Consider the following 17,936-nt stretch of genomic DNA (forward strand, 5'->3'; position numbering starts at 1 on the left):
AACATTTGAAAATCTCTGAATCAGATACGGACATTATTATTTTTGACGTCACTAAAACAAAATAACCCGGTTTATTAATAAAGTCATGTAAATGCGGTTTACTTGCATTGTCAGTTTACTGGTTTGCATGTAAAAGGGGAAAGCTAATTGTTTCAATAAGCAGTTTTTTTAGAGTTATCAGCTTACTGGTGTGCATGTAAACACACCCACTGACATGTTGAGCTGCATTACACGCAGGACTGAAATGCTGACTACAAAGAAATCTCTAGCATTTGTTTTGGTCATAGTTTGTCTTGAAAAACAGATATTTGACGGTCGTCGTAGGAGAAGTCACACTGCAGGATTGTGCGCCAAATCTTCTGACACTGCCAGAATTTCGTCTGAGGTCAAATTTGATCGCAGCGGTCAATAATCGGCTGCCGGTGAACATGTCAAACTTATGATCAAAGACGTCAGATTTTAGCCTAGGATCAGAGGAATATTTTAGGATTTGCTAAATTTGTCTCAGACAGCCAATTCGTTGGCAAAATTGCATTGTGCATATGGCTTAAGCAAACCAAAAGCCAATAGCGACAAGGGCAGGAACCAAAACATCCTCAAGTGACAGAATGGAGAACAAAAAAACATAGAAGAAACCAGGGTCAGTCAGGGGATTGGTTCTCCTCTGGGCAACGAATGAAGAGTGTATATGATTCATGATTAGTGGTTGACCGTTATTGGTTTATTGATGGACATTGGTGTGCAACTAAATATAGCTCAGCATATTTTAAAATCAAGGGTTTAAAGTTTGTCAATCATTGACCAGTGCGGCTGAACTCTTCAGCCTCTTCGCATTCAATTCACACGGACCGACCGTCATGCACAGAGTAACACGTTCATGCAGGCTACTTCAGAATCGCTGACGGCTGCATTTGATTAAATCGGCAAGGTTTGTGAAATGAAATGTGTATAAGATATTCAGAGTTTTATGTATTGTTTTAATGATAACGATACACTATTTTGCCAAAAGCATTGGGACACCCCTCCAAAACATTGAATTCAGGTGTTCCAGTCACTTCCTTGGTCACAGGTGTATAAAATCAAGCACCTAGACATGCAGACTGCTTCTACAAAATTGTGAAAGAATGGGTTGCTCTCAGGAGCTCAGTGAATTCAAGCATGGTAAAGTGATAGGTTGCCATCTGTGCAATACGTCCATTTGTGAAATTTCCTCACTACTAAAGATTCCACAGTCAACTTTTAGTGGTATTACAACAAATTGGAAGCAACTGGGAACAACAGCAACTCAGCCACAAAGTGGCAAGCCCCGTAAAATCACAGAGAATCACTGACAATTTCCAGGAACAAACAGAGCTTAAAATTAACACCTGCCAAGCGGCAAATCTGAGTTAAAAAAAACAGCATTGTTGTAGCCTGACAAGCCAGACCCACATCAAGATGTTTGGTCTGGAAACTCACCATTGACAGGGCTCAATCCGAGGGGCGGGATAAACGGTTGTCTTCAAACTCCCTCTGCACGCATTTGGATAGCATTACAACCAACCAGAGCAACTAAGGTGAAGCGGAGCTTATTGATAGATTAAACTTTCGCCGTATCCGGTCGGCAAAACTCTAAACACATCTTTCCTTTTTAATAATGACTTCAGTGCCGTTCTTTGTTCTTTTCTTAGAGAAAAGCTTAACTCCAAGTCTTCCAGAGTCGCGGTCAAAGCTGATTCGAAAGACCGCCGTTGGCCAGTTTCTGTGTTTACTAGAAGCACGCTAACAACTCGGCGTCATTATGTTAAGCCCCGCCCACCGACTCTATACACAATGTGATTGGCCCGACCAGAGTTTGTTATTACAGCTCAGAAGGGTATTGAGAGTTGCTAGATGACACTCGCGGCAGATTAGATTTGCTGCCGCTAGGGTGCGTCTAGATTTCTAAACTAGCATTGTTGAGTAGGCCTATATGAAAGTCAGTCGCCAGTAACAGTTTTTTTAAATTCTAAGTTTAAACATCTGATCCGAAGCACACGTCCTGAACTTGAGTTCTCTTTCATGCCTTCCCGTGCTTGAACGGACAAAGTCACTCAAAATTATGTCACAAGTGCCCATCTCAGCGAGTACCCTACTAAACATAATTGGTTATGTCTTAAGTGAATACAAACACAAAACGCATGATCCGTACATGGCATTTCTGTCTTAATGTGACAGCATCCTAATAATCTTGCCAGTATCTGTGCTTATAGTTTTAAATCAAACAACACGGGGGAAAGGGGGGGGGGGGGGGGCTTTTGAATTGAAAGGATATGAACATATTTCTATTGTATTAAATGTCAGTAACTGATATCTATCTAACCTGCCTGAAAAGCACTGTTTATTTAATTTGTATCTTTTTTGTATTGTATTTATTAGTGCTATTGCTTGTAATTTGATTGTTTGTTTCTTATTTTATTACTGACAGTTTACTTGTCTTTAAAAATATAGGCTATTAAAAGTATATTAGTTAAGCTAGTAGTTTTAGCTGCATGTGGCATCGAAATTGGAATAGACGATTGTGAATTTGCAAAATGTTTTTGTGTCATGCACATTTTAGGTCAGTACATTTTCCTAAGTCACCAGCCATTGGCAGGTGTGGAATTTTTATTTTATTTTTTATAGTTTTAGTTAATGATAACAATCAGTGTGAGGACACATATTACTCAAACATAACACTCAAATAATGCATTTTGCATACTAACAATATAATAACACGTTTAAAATAATTTCACAACATTTATAGACTTACCATCTTTCATCCATGCTAACCTACACAACTTTCTAAAATACAATAAAACACAAGAATAAATCTGCGGTCTAATTTAAAACAAAGGTGTCTTAAAAATGAGCCAGAGGGGTGAGGGAAAATTGGATGAATAGCTTTTAGTACAACTGCATTTGATTGAATTGAAATTTAATTCCATTAGAAGGACATTTCATCCCAACCTTGAACCTTGTGCGACTCAAAAAAAATCAATTTACAAGCTGCGTGTAAGCCAGTTACATAGACCAACTGCAGCTGCTTGGCTTAGATGTGCAGGAACACTCATTATCCTTTTCCTTGGTCAAATGAAACAATGTTTCAAAATTGGTAAGGACCGAGATGGTTTTGCAGAACGGTATTTAAGCAAACAAGTAAATATGCTCTTTGATTGCACTGATAGAGTTACATTAATATTTAACAAGGCCTTCTTTGTCGTGTAAAATCAATCTGAATATTCAGAGCTAGAAAGGGCAGGAAGGTTGTGAGCTTAATTTTAAATCAATAAACTGACAATCTCTGCCAAAGCAACTAGGTATGACCTGAGGAGACTGGACTTCTAATATTGAAGCTTCATTTATAGGCTATGAATAATTCATAAATCAAAGTAAAAAAACAAAACAATGTGCCAAGATTTTATCTCAGACCAACACAACCCCATAAAAATAAACATCAAATGCAAACCTTTATGATGCTACACAAAATAACTATGATAATGCTCAGTAATAACACACCATTTTCTAAATGCATGACACGGTTTCCATGACCTCTTTCCTCTGTAATTTACAGCAGTGATCGCTAAATGGACAGGATGATACCAAGAGGAAATTCTCACAAAGAGCCGGATGGGGGATCAAAGGGGGATGTTTAAGTCAGATGCAACTCTAGTCACACATCCACACACATTTTCTAACTGCATTCTCTAACAGCACATCTCACATGCACCCTCTTCGTACTCCATTAAAGTGTCAGAGAGCCCTTGAAGTGTCACCTGCTGTTCGCCATTAGCTGTCTCATCTAATTCCTACAATGCTCTGGGGCCACGGCCAAACAAATATGCCATTGCTAACATTGGTTTTCAAAAGTCTGTGAGTATCATGTTTGAACATCCTCTCCTAAGAGAGTCATTTTAGCATTCAGACTCCTAACACGTTTTCAAAGACCAGAGCAGGACCTAATGAAACCTCAGAGAGCTTCAAAACAGACTTGAAAATCCATCCAGGCATATTTGAGAAAATACACACCAAAAAGAACAGTTTAAAATAAATGTTTGCAGAATGAAGAAATACACTGTTTAATAAATGCTAAAGGCTTATATCTTAACTAGCCTCGAAACATTTTAATGCAGCCACAAGCAAAAATTGCCCTGATGTTATGCTGCCCTCTACTGGAAAAGTTCTTGCAATGATCATCCTTGTGGCATGTGTTTGTTTCCATTTCATTTTCGTTTTTAATTCAGTTTTCCAATGGTTTATTCATAACTTGCGTTCTCCTGGAGCTGTACGTGTAACATAACAAACCAGTTATAAGCATTAGTTTACTGCAAGTCAGCCTAGTGTCCAAACTATCTTGATAACATCGTGAAAGCGGCCTATAGTGCGCGTTTGAATTTACCTCAGATTCAACTGTGTCTTGGCGGTTTGTGGCCTCTGGCTGAGATTACTTTTGACTCGGTTTCTTCGCTCCAAAAGTTACCGTCCCCATTTTAATCTAGGGTGTTGCCAAGCATGAGCAGTTTCAGGTGAAGTGACGCATGTCCTATATTTTATTAGCGTCTGTTTTTGTTCGCGAAGAACATGGTAATAACAAAACTGCAGCTAACGCTTTGTATTGTGTTTGGCTACTCTCCATGCCTCTAAAGCCTACATGAGGGCTAATTTGACATTAGAGCCAATCGGGCATAGACGAAATTACTTTGATATCACAAAACGGCTCTCATTGAGAATGCTTAATTAAGAGTTTAAATGTGTTGTCCTTATTATAAAAGCAGGCATATACATCAGACAAGAACAAGATGCATTCATCAGCAACTCCTTAAAATGTAAAAAGCTAAAATACATATGCTAGACTGTTTTATAGGATTAGACAAGCAGTTATTTTCTAATCAGAAGAAAAGCTTTAAATATTGATTAACTAATTTAATCAATTTGAAGACTAAATGAAATGTAGGTATATATCTTTATGTCTTCATTATTTCATAATTTGAAGATTCATTAGTCAAATGCATTTTTTTGTTGTTGTCATTCCTTTCACAGCTTTCTCATTTTGGTAACACTTTACAATAAGGTTGAATTTGTTAACATTAGTTAATACATTAGTTAACATTAACTAACCATGAACATGCCCTCTGTTCAGTAGTTAACAGTTAAAAATATAAAAATACAGCTCTTCATGGTTTGTTCTTGTTAGTTCACATTGCATTAATATTAACACGATTTAATAATGCATTAGTAAATGTTGAAATTAACATTAACAAAGATAAATAAATGTTTTAAAAGTTCCGTTCATCGTTAGTTCATGTTAACTAATGTAGTTAAATAATGTCAACTAATTAACCTTATTGTAAGTGTTACCCCTTTTTCAGTTAGCATGGAGCATGGGCCCATCAGCACAGCACAATAGATCTCCTGATTTCACTCCTTGCGTTTCAGTGATATAGAGTAGGCCTATTTGTTCTAAAACGATACAAGTAAACAGTAGGCCTGTTGGCTTGTATTGTACATTACCTTTGTTGTTCCACTAACCTCTTTGTACTTTTCTTCAGAATCCTTCCTGCCGATTTTTTTTATTTTTATTATTATTTATTTTTCCTCTGAAATCTCAGCACTATGTAGTTTTATCTTATCAAACCTGACAGAGTGAGTGCAAAATGTGCATGCAAAATCCGTAATCAAATAAAAACTCTTTTAATCTGCCTCAGAAAAAAAAAAAAAACTTCCACGAAATTCTGTTTTTGGAATATACTGACACCAAAACTCAGACTGCAGTAAGGAGGGAATCAAATAGTTCAAAAGTGATGCCTTTTAAGTAAATTAACTTATTTTAGCCTATTAGTTTAGTCAAGGTAGGCCTATTCATTTATCTTACAAAAAAAGAAAAGAAAGAACAAAAACAGCATGTGTCCATCCGTCCATTCTCTGAACAACTTGAGGGTTACAGGAACAAATAAGTGTCTTATCGAGTGTTAGGCGACAGATATTTCCAAATGATTGGAAATGCGTGCTACAAAAACTGATTATACAAGGTTATTTGAGATTATTTCCCCTAAATGATGAAATACTGTCCATTGCATTGAGGCAGAGAAGGCGACCATGCATCAACTGCTCACAGAAGTCATCGGATTGCGCTGCACACAGTTCTGACAGAAGTAATTTAATGACTTCCTAAGGGTTTTTTTTCCAGAGACAGTTTTTTGTTTGTTTTAATTACAGCGGTCATAACCCACACATTTATTTTCCAAACACAGTGAACGTTGTGTGCATAACAAGGCTTGTGACAGAGGACATAAAACTTGCTATGCAAATTGAACCAGAACTTTAATGATCCGTTATCGATTTTTCATGTTTCAGATTTATGTTCACAAAAAAGCTAGGTGGATAAAAAAAGAAAGAAGAGAATTCTTGATTCATTCACTCAAGCCATGTGTAATAAATATGTAGGAAAATAAGCACATATAAGAGCCATTTTTCTTAATTATCTAAAATCATTTTGCAACATTTTTATAAAATGTCTTTATTTTGTTCTTTTATTCACTATGTAAACTTTTCCCTCGCTGGAATGCATACAAAAAAACTAAACAGTTAACTGTAGTTCATTTTATTTTATCCAATATGCTACACAGTATAATGCATAAAAACAGTCTTGTCTATCATGATCACATACAAGAAAAGAAAAAAACAGTACCATTTTACTGAACAGACCTCACGTAATATCTGTAAAATTCTTCAAAGAAGACACAACCTTCATTTGCTCCTGTTATAGCTCAAAGATGCTTGTTTAGGCACTTGCTCGTGCTCAGAACAGCAGATTGGGATCCATATCCTCTGTAGGAATGAAAATATGGGGAAAGTTGGGTTGTTTATAAAGTTTTTGATTTATTTAAAAAGTGTGCATAAATAATGCATTTAAAGAGGATGAATAATAAATTAAAAACTCTTGGAGCTTTTTAAGACAAGGCTTTTCAAAATACTCCTACCTTCCTTAATGCCAAAGCAGCCGCACCACTCTTTGAAGGAGACTAGTTTGTCCTTGTCATCATCACACTTTTGAAAAAAGACTGAGGTGCAATGCTCCATGGGAACCAGGGGAACGCGCAGTGGAGCCAGCTCAGAGTGAGAAAGAAACCTGCAAGGGTATTATGAATATCCACTGGTAAAAAACAAAATTATGATGTATTGTCTATTTGGGACAAAAATGAAATAACAGAAGAAAGAAGAAAAATCTTGTAATTAACATACTTGACACCCATTCTGTTTGTGACAAGCAGGACAAGGCAGAGGAAAGAAAAAGAGAAAACGGTGCGAGGCCGGTGACTGCCGGCGATTGCCACACTGTTTTTAATGGGTTTTATATAACCCTACAGTTCTTGACTGTTCTATATAAGGAGAAATGTCTTAAATAAATACATTCGTGTTTTACAGGTTAATTAGTGACAAAGTATGTTTATGACCTGTTTAATTCATGAAATTGTATTACAATTAAAAATGGATTTAAACTAAAACCATAAAAAGATCCTATGATGGTAACTCCTAAAAGGTTCTGTATTACCTGACAGAACCCTTTAAGGTTCTATATAGAACCTTTTCTTTGAAATCACAAACCAACACAAGATTCTTAAAAGCTACAGTGTGTAATTGTCTTATATAAGTAAGTGATTCGTAGGCAGATTGTGCCCAAAAGCACACACTGCCGCTTTAAAGCTTCTGTTCCAATGACTGACCGATGCTGTGTAGGATACTGGCACCAAGTCTTTCTTTTTCTGTAAATGTCCCTCAACCACATCCTCACACCAGCTAAAAATATAGCTGAACCTCCTGTATGAGTAAGTCAGAATTAGAATAGTCTCAGCGTCTCAGACGTCTTGCCCACGAACTGCCCATGAACCAATCACAAATGCACTCCAAAATGGCAAGAATTTCCTAAAATCGCACTTATCTGATTGGGTAGCTTTATTAAGCAATTTCAGGAGTAAGGGTCCAGATATATTATTTTTATCTGTCTTTTAGCCCGGTGTCTGGCTCTGCAAGGCATTTAACAGCCAATATAAATGTCAAGTGAATTTGTCTTCATTTACAGAGATAATTGGGATTTCCCCATTTGCGATAAACTGGACAATTTTGCAAGGAGAAATTTGTACGGACACTCAGCCCCCCCACCTGTCTGAAGGATTTTGGTCCATTTGTGCAAACTGCCAGTGCACTGGATAGATGTACATGTTGTAGTTCTTCTCAAAGTCCTGCTGTAGAAGCTCGACAGGGTGATCGCCTGCATGAAGACGCCTCTCGCTCTCATAGATCTTCTGAACCTGTTGACCAGAGCATTCATCTGCCTTTATTTTTTATTGTCAAAAGTTGGGGAGATGAGTGACATTTCTCTCCAGTTTCTTGTCTTAAATCTACTATTTGTCTCTTTAGGAGACATGTGATTTCAAAATAAATAACGTGCTGCCCAGTATCTCTGATAGACATACCCTGATTCTTTGTTTAGCTGTGAGAAAGCCAGGAGACATTGAGTCATGCTCGAATAACTGCAGAAGCACGTTCTTCAGCCAATCCCGCATGCGCAGAGGGAACTGCACCAGCTCTGACTCTAGACATGGAGCAATAACTGCCAGGGGAATTAGACAAAACATAAACAACAGATGATATATATTAAAAGCAGAGGTACTCAAACTTAAATTGGTTGAAGCTTTTGGCTGTGGGGCCTGAATGTAAATGTTGCATTGTATCCAACTATAATATTAAAATGTACATATAAACAATATGTAGATATACATAAGGGTATAGAACTTATATTATTAAATTAAATGGAAATATTAAATGTGGATAGCTTATTCTGAATTTTGATTGCAGACTTTGGTGTGTTGTTAAATCAAAGTTTAGACCTTGTTGAGATCTCTTCAGAAACTCTGCATTTAAAACATTTAAAGTCCTTCTGATGTTAATTATGTTTTCCTTAAAAACTTGTATTTCATCACCAAAAGGGCATATATTAAGGCTTTTACCTGTGAAAAAATGTCTTCGTTCCTTAAAATAGCTTGAATGTAACTACACGCTTGCTTCATTTAGTATATGCAGAACCATGTATATGCAAATTAGCCCCGCCTCCACTCACTCACTCCCGCCTCTACTCACTCACCTCAGAGATAATGAGATAACATCGTAATAAATATCATATACATAATTCACCTGTTATAATGTATGCAATTTTTTTATAACAGAAAATTCACATCGACATGATCGGATACAAGGTAGTTTTTGAAATTAAACATTTCAAACCGTGTTTGGTTCACTGCAGTTTTGAGGAGAAAATACTCTACACTAGCCTAGAAATCTAGACGCACCCTAGGGGCAGCAAATTTAATCGGCCCGCAAGTGTCGTCTAGCAACTCTCAATAACCTTCTGAGCTGTATTCCCCTAACTCTTGCCGGACCAATTACATTGTGTATAGAGTCGGTGGGCGGGGCCATAATGACGACGGCCGAGTTGCGTTTGCGTGCTTCTAGTAAACACAGAAACTGGCGAACGGCGGCGGTCTTTCGAATCAGCTTTGACCGCGATTCTGGAAGTCTTGAAGTTAAGCTTTTCTCTGAGAAAAGAACAAAGAACGGCACTGAAGTCATCCTTAAAAAGGGAAGATGTGTTCGGAGTTTAGCCGACCGGATACGGTGAATGTTTAATCTATCAACAAGCTCTGTTTCACCTTCGTTGCTCTGGTTGGTGGTAGCGCAATCCTATCGCGTGCAGAGGGAGTTTGAAAGACAACCGTTTATCCGCCCCTCGGATTGAGCCCTGTCTATGGTGAGTTTCCAGACCAAACATCTTGATGTGGGTCTGGCTTGTCAGGCTAACTCTAAACTGGAGTTAACTTATGAATTTGAACATGATTTGTCTGTCTTAAAGAATATTAAAAACACTACAGACATATAAACAACTTTAAAAACTTGATTTTCACCGCAGGGGTTCTTTAAAGTCTGTGTAAAGTCCAAATGAAATATGTGATCTGAGGTTGTCACACCACAGAAAACTGTTATTATCAGCCACCCAGCCAAATTTGAATTATGTGACTATACATACAGCTGTTGTGTAAGTTATCGCAACCAGGTAATATGCATTTCTGTGACAAAGGGACAACTAGCCAGCAAACTGAAGGCTGTAGTAACTAACGGCACTGACAGTAACCATAAATGAGTGGGCGAACTAATGTAAACGTGCTATAGTTATGATAGTGTTAGGGAAGGGGGCATGCTCAGTGGCTCAAGTGCGTCAGAGAGCCACCGCTTTAGCCCCGCCCAAAAAGTACTGAACACAGAAATGGTAATAAAGAAAACTTTAAAAAACTACACAATTCAGTACTACACAGGTTATTCTTTGTAACGTGTTTCAGCAATACATTTACAACATTTACAATGAGTTTAGAAACAAATCTCTTTAAAGGAACTTTAAATCTTTATATCTCTTCTGACACAATATTACTAAGGGCTTTTTATAATGGGAAACATGGGTTACTAAAATACATTAGCATCACTGGTAACCAAATGTTACCTCTCACATGCTAATAATTAAAATAAGCATGTCAGAAGTGTTTCTTACATTTGCAGGATCCAGTGTAGTCCAGGTGAAGTCTGTGGCCTATTTTGGTCCCGTCAAGGGCACATTTTGTGGCAAAGAGCTGACAGGATGTGTCATATGTCTTGTTGTCAGTTCCACATACCTGCAATGAAAATGTTCCAACAAAAAAGGCTTATTATTAGCAAATGTTATTATACTTTTTTCTTTAATCAATAACTGTTACTTAAAGATTTGATCAGTAATGGAATAAATAAAAATTTGGAATAAAGCCATTGTATTTTAATCAGTTGAATTCCAAGTAACAAATTAATTAGCAAGATAACACATACTTACATGGTCAAAATTCTTTACACTAGGAGGACATTCTGATGGCTCCTGGCACACACAGACGGGCTTGTTCTCATCGTTCATTTTGCATGTCTTCCCTCTTTTACAGCGAAAGTTCTCGCAGGGGTCTGGATAAAACAATGAAAGAATGTGCAAATATCCTATAAAATACTGTATCCTCAACTCAAGTCTCTCAGAGAGACATCTAATAAAGTTTATATATATCCACCCTGTAAAAAAAAGTGCCAACATTCCTTTGCATCTGTTGGTTTGGATAGAGCTTAAACCAGGGTCTGACTCTCATTGACTTTTTAAGCCAGGTCGGTTTAACAGTCTATGTTAAAGAAAAACTCTGCTCAGCAGATTCCTAATAATAATCCGGGGCTATGGAGACGAAACACGCACCAGCTGGCACCCCCTGTCCGCTGGGACGATGTGTGGGCCGAATGTCAGGATAAAGCTCCATAGTGGCCCTAATCTGTACTGGATTCATCCCCACCAAACGAGTCTGTAAAGAGGCACAACCAAAAGATCAAACAGTTACGCTTTTTTAAAAACATTTTTATTTTACCGTCCAAAGTCTGTTTAAATGTTTCATTTAAAACACTTTGGAAGGAACACACTAAGAATATATCAAACACTTTAAAGAGTTGCTTACCTGCTTACGCACGCACACGCACGCACGCACGCACGCACGCACACACACACACATATATATATATATATATATATATATATAAATTTTAAAGCTATTTCCTTTAAATCTGTGAGACTTCTGAGTCATTGCTGCTATAGTAAACTAGAATAACAAAGTGCAGTAAAAAGTAAAACTATTTCCACACACAAACAAACTAGTTAATTATGATGTCGATAATATATTAAAACTGCACTATGTAATTTTTCATCTGCTAGAGTGCTCCTGTTCAAAACAAAGGTGATGATGCCAGGTTTGAGCACAGAATCTTAGGACATGTGGTCTTAGTATAAAGCAGAGCAGTACCGAGTGTTGTGGAGCATAACCAGCTATATCCCAGCTAACAGGGAACGTTCTCAGAATGTTGGCTAACATTCTCTGAAAGTTCTCTCAAAGTTATCAAAAAACGTTCTTGCAGTAACGTTATTAGAACGTTGTGCCAACGTTATTTGCTATTGAGAAACGTTCTAAAAACGTTAGCTATAAAACGTTATTCTTACATTGTTAGTGGAACGTTTTAAAAATGTTACTACATCAAAAAAGTATTAGTCATCACAATTTTAGTCATACAGCTTTTTTCTCAAACTTCAGATAGGCCTACATAATTTGTAAATCCAGAGACAACCTAATGACACTTAAATGCTATTTTTGTGTATATATTTATTTTTTTACAATCAGAAGAAAAATCTAGTAAAGTAATTATGTATTAAATATAAAAGTCAATTATAAAAGTGGTTTTAGCTTTTTTAAAGAAAGAATAAGATGTCAATAAACAAAAGCAAGTACATTAAAGGAGAAAATAGGAATATTGTATTTAATCATACTCCACACCATTATAAGAACGTTATTTAACGTTCTTATAACCTAATGAGAACGTTAACAGAACGTTCCACAAACTGGACATTTCAACGTTCCTAGAACATTCAAAAATGTTCTTATAACCTTAAATTGTTAGCTGGGATGTGTTTTTTGCACTTGCGTTGTGAAACTCGAAAGTGTTGTATAGGCTAAAATTATGTGGTTCCTTCAGCAAATGCGATTTATATATATTATAATTGCCTTTGCTCACAATACCTTTCAGTGCCACTGATGTTTCTTTTGAAAAAATATCTTGAAAGGCACAAACACCAACATAATAAAATGTTGCTGCATCATGTCCATCTGTTTCTTTATACTATATTATTAAGAAGCTGAATAATGTTGTTTGACATGAATAACAATGAAGTACTTATGGTGTAAATATTGTGTTAAACCGCTTCAATGTTTGGTGAAAGACTAAGATAGTGGTAGAGACTACCAGGGCTTTTATACTTTTTATATATTTTATAACAATGTTTTGTGTTTTGTACCCATTTCCCATTTTTCTTCCTGGTTTTAGGCTCTGTGTTTTCAGTGGGCTCCACCACTTTTTCTGGGTCTTTCCTCTGAGCATGTTCCTCATTGGCTTCCATTGCACTGGCTTGGTCACTCTGCATCTTCCCCAGCTGCTGGTCGTTTTGTTGCTTCTTGGCTTTGGTCTTTCCATGTCTATTACTTTCATTCACCTGCTTCTTCTTCTTTGCTTTCTTGCCACTAGAAAGAATAGTCTCAGGTTCAATGCTGTTCTTCTCATCCTTTTGATCACTCTTCTTTTCTTCTTCATCATTCTCAGAGTCTTGAAAAGGCTCTTTTGGCTCATCTTGTGTTTTTTCTGTTGGCTCTTCCTGTTCCTCTGCAATGTCCTCTGAGTCATTGATGGATTGCTGGGAATCATAGTCTATTGTGGCTGTGGGGATTACATCTTCGATTGTTTCTGTCTTATCTTTTTTCATAGTGTTGATGGTTGAAGCTTTGGCCTCCTCTAGCTTGATGGACAGTGGCTGTGAAGCATCACGGTCAGCTGCATAGTCCAAATCCATTGGTATCTCTGACTCAGTACTGCTGTCAGTCTCCTTTGCGTCCTCACCTTCACTCTTCTCAGTTTCATCTTCATTCTCCATTGCAGATTCTCCATTTTCCTTTCTCTCCTCCTCTGCAGTCTCCTTAACTTCTTTGTCATTATCATCTCCATTCTCCTCCACAGTTTCCTCTGCCTCATCAGAGACCTGCAGGAGCTGAGTCAGTGCCTCCTCACTCAAGAGCAAAGGTGTGTACTTCTCACCTCCCTCTGAACCTTCCAGCTCTTCGGTCCCCGCTGGCTTCATCTCCACATGGCTTTCCTTCTCTTCACTCATGTCCTCATCCAGAGAGCTGGACTCAAAAGGTAGAAATGTGGGAAGAACTTCATCCTTACTGTCATGAAGCTTCACTGACTTAAAAAAAAACAAACAAAAAAAACAAGAAACAACATGATGTAATAAGAACAAAGAAAATCATTTATAAAGACATTTGAGGAAAATGTAACAGATTAAAAACATTTAAGACAACAAATTATATTTACAAAATATACAAAAATAAAATTAGGTTTGATTGAATTAGTGTTCTTTAACAAATTGGTTGAGTGAATAATTCAGTGATTCGCTCATAAAGACACACTGCAAACAGAAATAAGTTGGCAAAACTCAAATGTGAGGTTTATTTGAAGTTAAGAAATTCAAAGCAGAACTGGCAGATTTGATTTTTAAAAAAAAAATGTAATTATTTGATAACATTGGCATAGATATTTCTGAATAAGTATAGAACATACATAGATCTGTTCTCAAAACTAAACATGCCTTCCCCCCAAAAATAAATAAATAAATAAACAACTTCTAAATTAGCATAACTAATATGTAAAAGTCCTAATTTAGACTAAAATCTAAATGTACCACTTAGCATTAAACCTTACATAACACTTAATTTTAGCATTTATAAATTTATCATTTATTTTCCCTTTTGAATGCCATGGCAAAGAATGCTGGGGAATAGAAATCCTAGCCCATTTTAGTAACAGTTAAGTTAGTCTAAATTAAAATAATCAAGTTTATAAAACTCAAAACAATGAAACAATTCAGAATACTTAAAGTGTGTCGGTTTTGTGAATTCATAAGAAAAAGAAGGCTATAAATAACCATAAAGGTTAATTTGATTGAACTAATTTGAAGTTTACGCTACTCAAACCAATTAATTATTTTGAGCATTAGGTTTACAATTTTGTTCCTGGATGCATCTGCTTTTTTTGTACAGTTATACATGTGATATCTTTACAGAATACATTTTTTAGAGGTATGAGAGTAAATTCAAACTTTTTAAGAATCACCTGCTCTTGTGGAGTTGGGTCATGTTTGACATGCTGATTTTTTCCACGAGGCTTACTTTGTACCTAAAAAGTAGTTAAAAATGTTTAGTTTTGCTTTATGAACGTTAGGGCTAAGCTGTCAAACATAGCTTTCATCTTAGCAATTCCAGGTAGCAATAAGTATGGCAGTACAATACCATACTATGTTGAAGTTATGTTCAGAAAAAATTCTGCATAGAGTTTGTAGACACATGATCACCGCACATGATGCTCACTGCTCTCTTTACAGAACCATTTGTATTTACCCAGGCAAAATGTTCTTATTTCAGCTGCACAACTCAATTACGACATATTGGTCTTCATGTAATCTACTTCCAACTCAATTGTTTGAGATTATCTTTGCCAAACCGCTCTCTTCATGTTCTAATTTCCTGGAGGAATGCAGATATTATTCCAGTGAAGTATTGTCTTTCTTTACCCTTATAAGCAACTAATGTTGAGAGTCCACTTACATTACATTCTCCTAGCTGAATTGGAAAACATGCCTTGGTCTTGATTTAAACGAGGCATTTTGTCATTTTAAAGCTACACAATTATCCTATCACCAGCCATGGGACTGTGGGATTGATTTACTGCCCAGCAGAACTCCATTTAAGTTTGTCTACTCCCTTTCCAATCCCAAGAGTAAGGCAATAGAATAATATATAGTGATGTTTGTGATTAGCTGTGTCAAACCCTCTCGGTTGACCCTGGTCATATATTACAACAGATTTAATTATAGCTTACAATGTTCCTGTTGATTTATCTATACGCTTGATATGATTTGATTGGCTTTCTAAAAGCTCCTCATCTCAGATTCCCTGTATGCATACTTGCTTTATGAACTATGCTCTTGGAAACGTCTTTTGGGTTGGTGTTTGATTTGATTTTGTTCTTCGACCTTTGGAAATGATGTTGTAGATTTTGAATAAGAGACGTATTATAGAAATGTTGCTGAATGTTTGATATTTCACTTACATATGCAGCCAGTGCAGAGACCAAAAAGCAGAAGAGAAACAGGTCTTTCTTCATTTCTAGAAAAAAAAAAAAAAAAAAAAAAATCAAACATACTTTGTATGGATGTCACCACAGTCCTGTGTCCTATCTTAAAACTTCCTGAAAAAACCTGAAGTGACATGATCATGACTGCTTTGCTGGCCCCTGGGCGGTTCTCACACAGGGTTCAGAGTTCTCCATCTGTATGCTGGACGTACTCCTGCCATGACACCCCGGCATAAATCAGCCACCTCAGTTGTCGTGGCAACAGGGCCCAAGAGATGAGCCCCGCTTAAAAGTCACATTCAAAGTCCGGAGGGGCAAAGCAAACATCAGAAGCTACTAGACTGGAAAAAGAGTTGACTAAGTACACAAGCTTTTTGCCTCCTGCACAGAGACAATATGCCCATTATAGGCCATGTTCACATGTGGACAATGGCTTGGGTGCAATGGTATGAACTGGAGATATTTATGAAGATAAATTATGCTTTTTTAAAATAAATTATTTAACTCCAGAAGATAAATTACTTTTCATTATTTGATTAAATTGTTATCTTTTTTTTACCATTTTGTCTGTAATATTCAGTTTTAAGAAAGAAAAGCAGACACTTTTTAAACATTGTAAATTCTCAACAATGACTTATTTTTTCATGCAATATGTGCATATTTTAATTCCTGATTATTTATCATATTAAACACTTACAAAACATACAAAAATATATAGATTGAATTTGTACTAGAAAAATCTAGCAATGAAAGAGTGCAAATAAATAACACTATGCATTTTTAATGATTACATCAACGCATCATGCATACAGTATGTTTTTATGTTTACACTACCTCATTAAAGAAGTGATTATTCAGTTAATTCAATTACACTAATAAGAAATTAGAAATGTAAGTCTTACCTGAGCTGATTGCTGATAGAAAGGGGAGGAATCATTAAATTTCACGTTGCAGAAATTCACCAAAGTACCTCTGACTCCCTTATGCCGCCCCCTCAGCACTGTCCATCAGATGCCCTTCTTTCATCTGTACTGGGCCATAAAGAGAGACAACCAACTGAAACTTCAGAGGGGGTGGGGTGAGGAACAGAGAGATGAAGAGTGACTTGAAAATACACCATACTTTGAACTAACTTTCCATTCGTTACTAGTTTGGTATTAAAATGATTTAACATTTTACTTTAACAGGCTAGCTGTGCTTTTCCAAAACGTTTAGTAAATCTATTTAAAAAAAAAAAAAAAGAAATGAAAAAAAGGAACCCACCTGGTACTTGGCAGATTGTCAGATCTTACTTTTGAGCAGCCCAGGGACAGGGAATGTCACCCGCTTCGAATGTTGACATTCAAAGCAAAAAAAAGAAAAAAAAAAGAAGAAGAAAAAAAGAAAGAAAATGTAGTTGGCGCCCAGTGCTTTTGTAGACATTTAATTAATCTTTTATTAATTGTGTAATTAATTATGTAATTGTTTGCTATATCGTTGTGGGGACTCTCCACAGTCGTAATGGTTTAATGTGTATTTTATGTGCAGACATAAAAGTTGGGTTGATATACTACGTCAATTCATATGTAGTATAGCCTACTGTACATAAAAAGGAAACATTGGTTTGTCTTAGCACTATTTTAGCGCTATTTTAAACGTTTCTTGGGTCAAAATATATGTGCTCGAATTCATTAATATTCACTTGTGTGTGTGCTTACATAAGTATCATTATTCATTAAAAATATGAGGATGTTTTAGTTATTAGTTAATAAATATTAGTTATTAACATTTTAAAATTTCACATTTAAAGAAATCTAGTGTTTCATCATATCTAAATATTTATTAAAATGCAAGACTGCAATACTTTTTGGAGCAACTAAATTAAATACATGTATATTTATTAAAGAACCATAAGGCACCTACTGGGTAATGGCATTACAAATGAACATTATTATTTTTTAGCCTCAAAATGACTCTAATTTTTCTCACTCAAACCACTGCCAACTGCTGCAGCTTCTGCTGAGTGAAACGCTGCACATAACTGTTTGTCTAGGATATGTAATCCTCTGTAAGAATTCGTAATAATTGCATATTATCAGCGAAAAGGAGCTAGCAAAAGATCCAGT

General features: G+C 36.3%; 1 protein-coding gene across 4 annotated transcripts in view; it reads right to left on the minus strand.

Annotated features, from left to right (window-relative positions):
• Nucleotides 1-6,582: 6,582 nt before the first annotated feature.
• Nucleotides 6,583-17,936, minus strand: part of sparcl1 (SPARC-like 1) — a 37,216-nt gene continuing 25,862 nt past the window's right edge. Inside the window, exons 1-12 of one of the 4 annotated variants that reach the window (XM_067442683.1) lie at nt 17,095-17,156; nt 16,734-16,893; nt 15,808-15,863; nt 14,812-14,874; nt 12,944-13,885; nt 11,306-11,408; nt 10,907-11,028; nt 10,595-10,715; nt 8,472-8,608; nt 8,158-8,306; nt 6,978-7,126; nt 6,583-6,825 (exon numbers count right to left, since the gene is read on the minus strand). In XM_067442683.1, the coding sequence (XP_067298784.1) occupies nt 6,797-6,825; nt 6,978-7,126; nt 8,158-8,306; nt 8,472-8,608; nt 10,595-10,715; nt 10,907-11,028; nt 11,306-11,408; nt 12,944-13,885; nt 14,812-14,874; nt 15,808-15,861 (1,869 nt within the window). In that variant the 5' untranslated portion in view covers nt 15,862-15,863; nt 16,734-16,893; nt 17,095-17,156 and the 3' untranslated portion in view covers nt 6,583-6,796. The other 3 variants (XM_067442684.1, XM_067442687.1, XM_067442685.1) reach the window with 3 other exon arrangements.

Source organism: Pseudorasbora parva, chromosome 4 (genome assembly GCF_024679245.1).
Source record: "Pseudorasbora parva isolate DD20220531a chromosome 4, ASM2467924v1, whole genome shotgun sequence".
NCBI classification, from domain to species: Eukaryota; Metazoa; Chordata; class Actinopteri; order Cypriniformes; family Gobionidae; genus Pseudorasbora; species Pseudorasbora parva.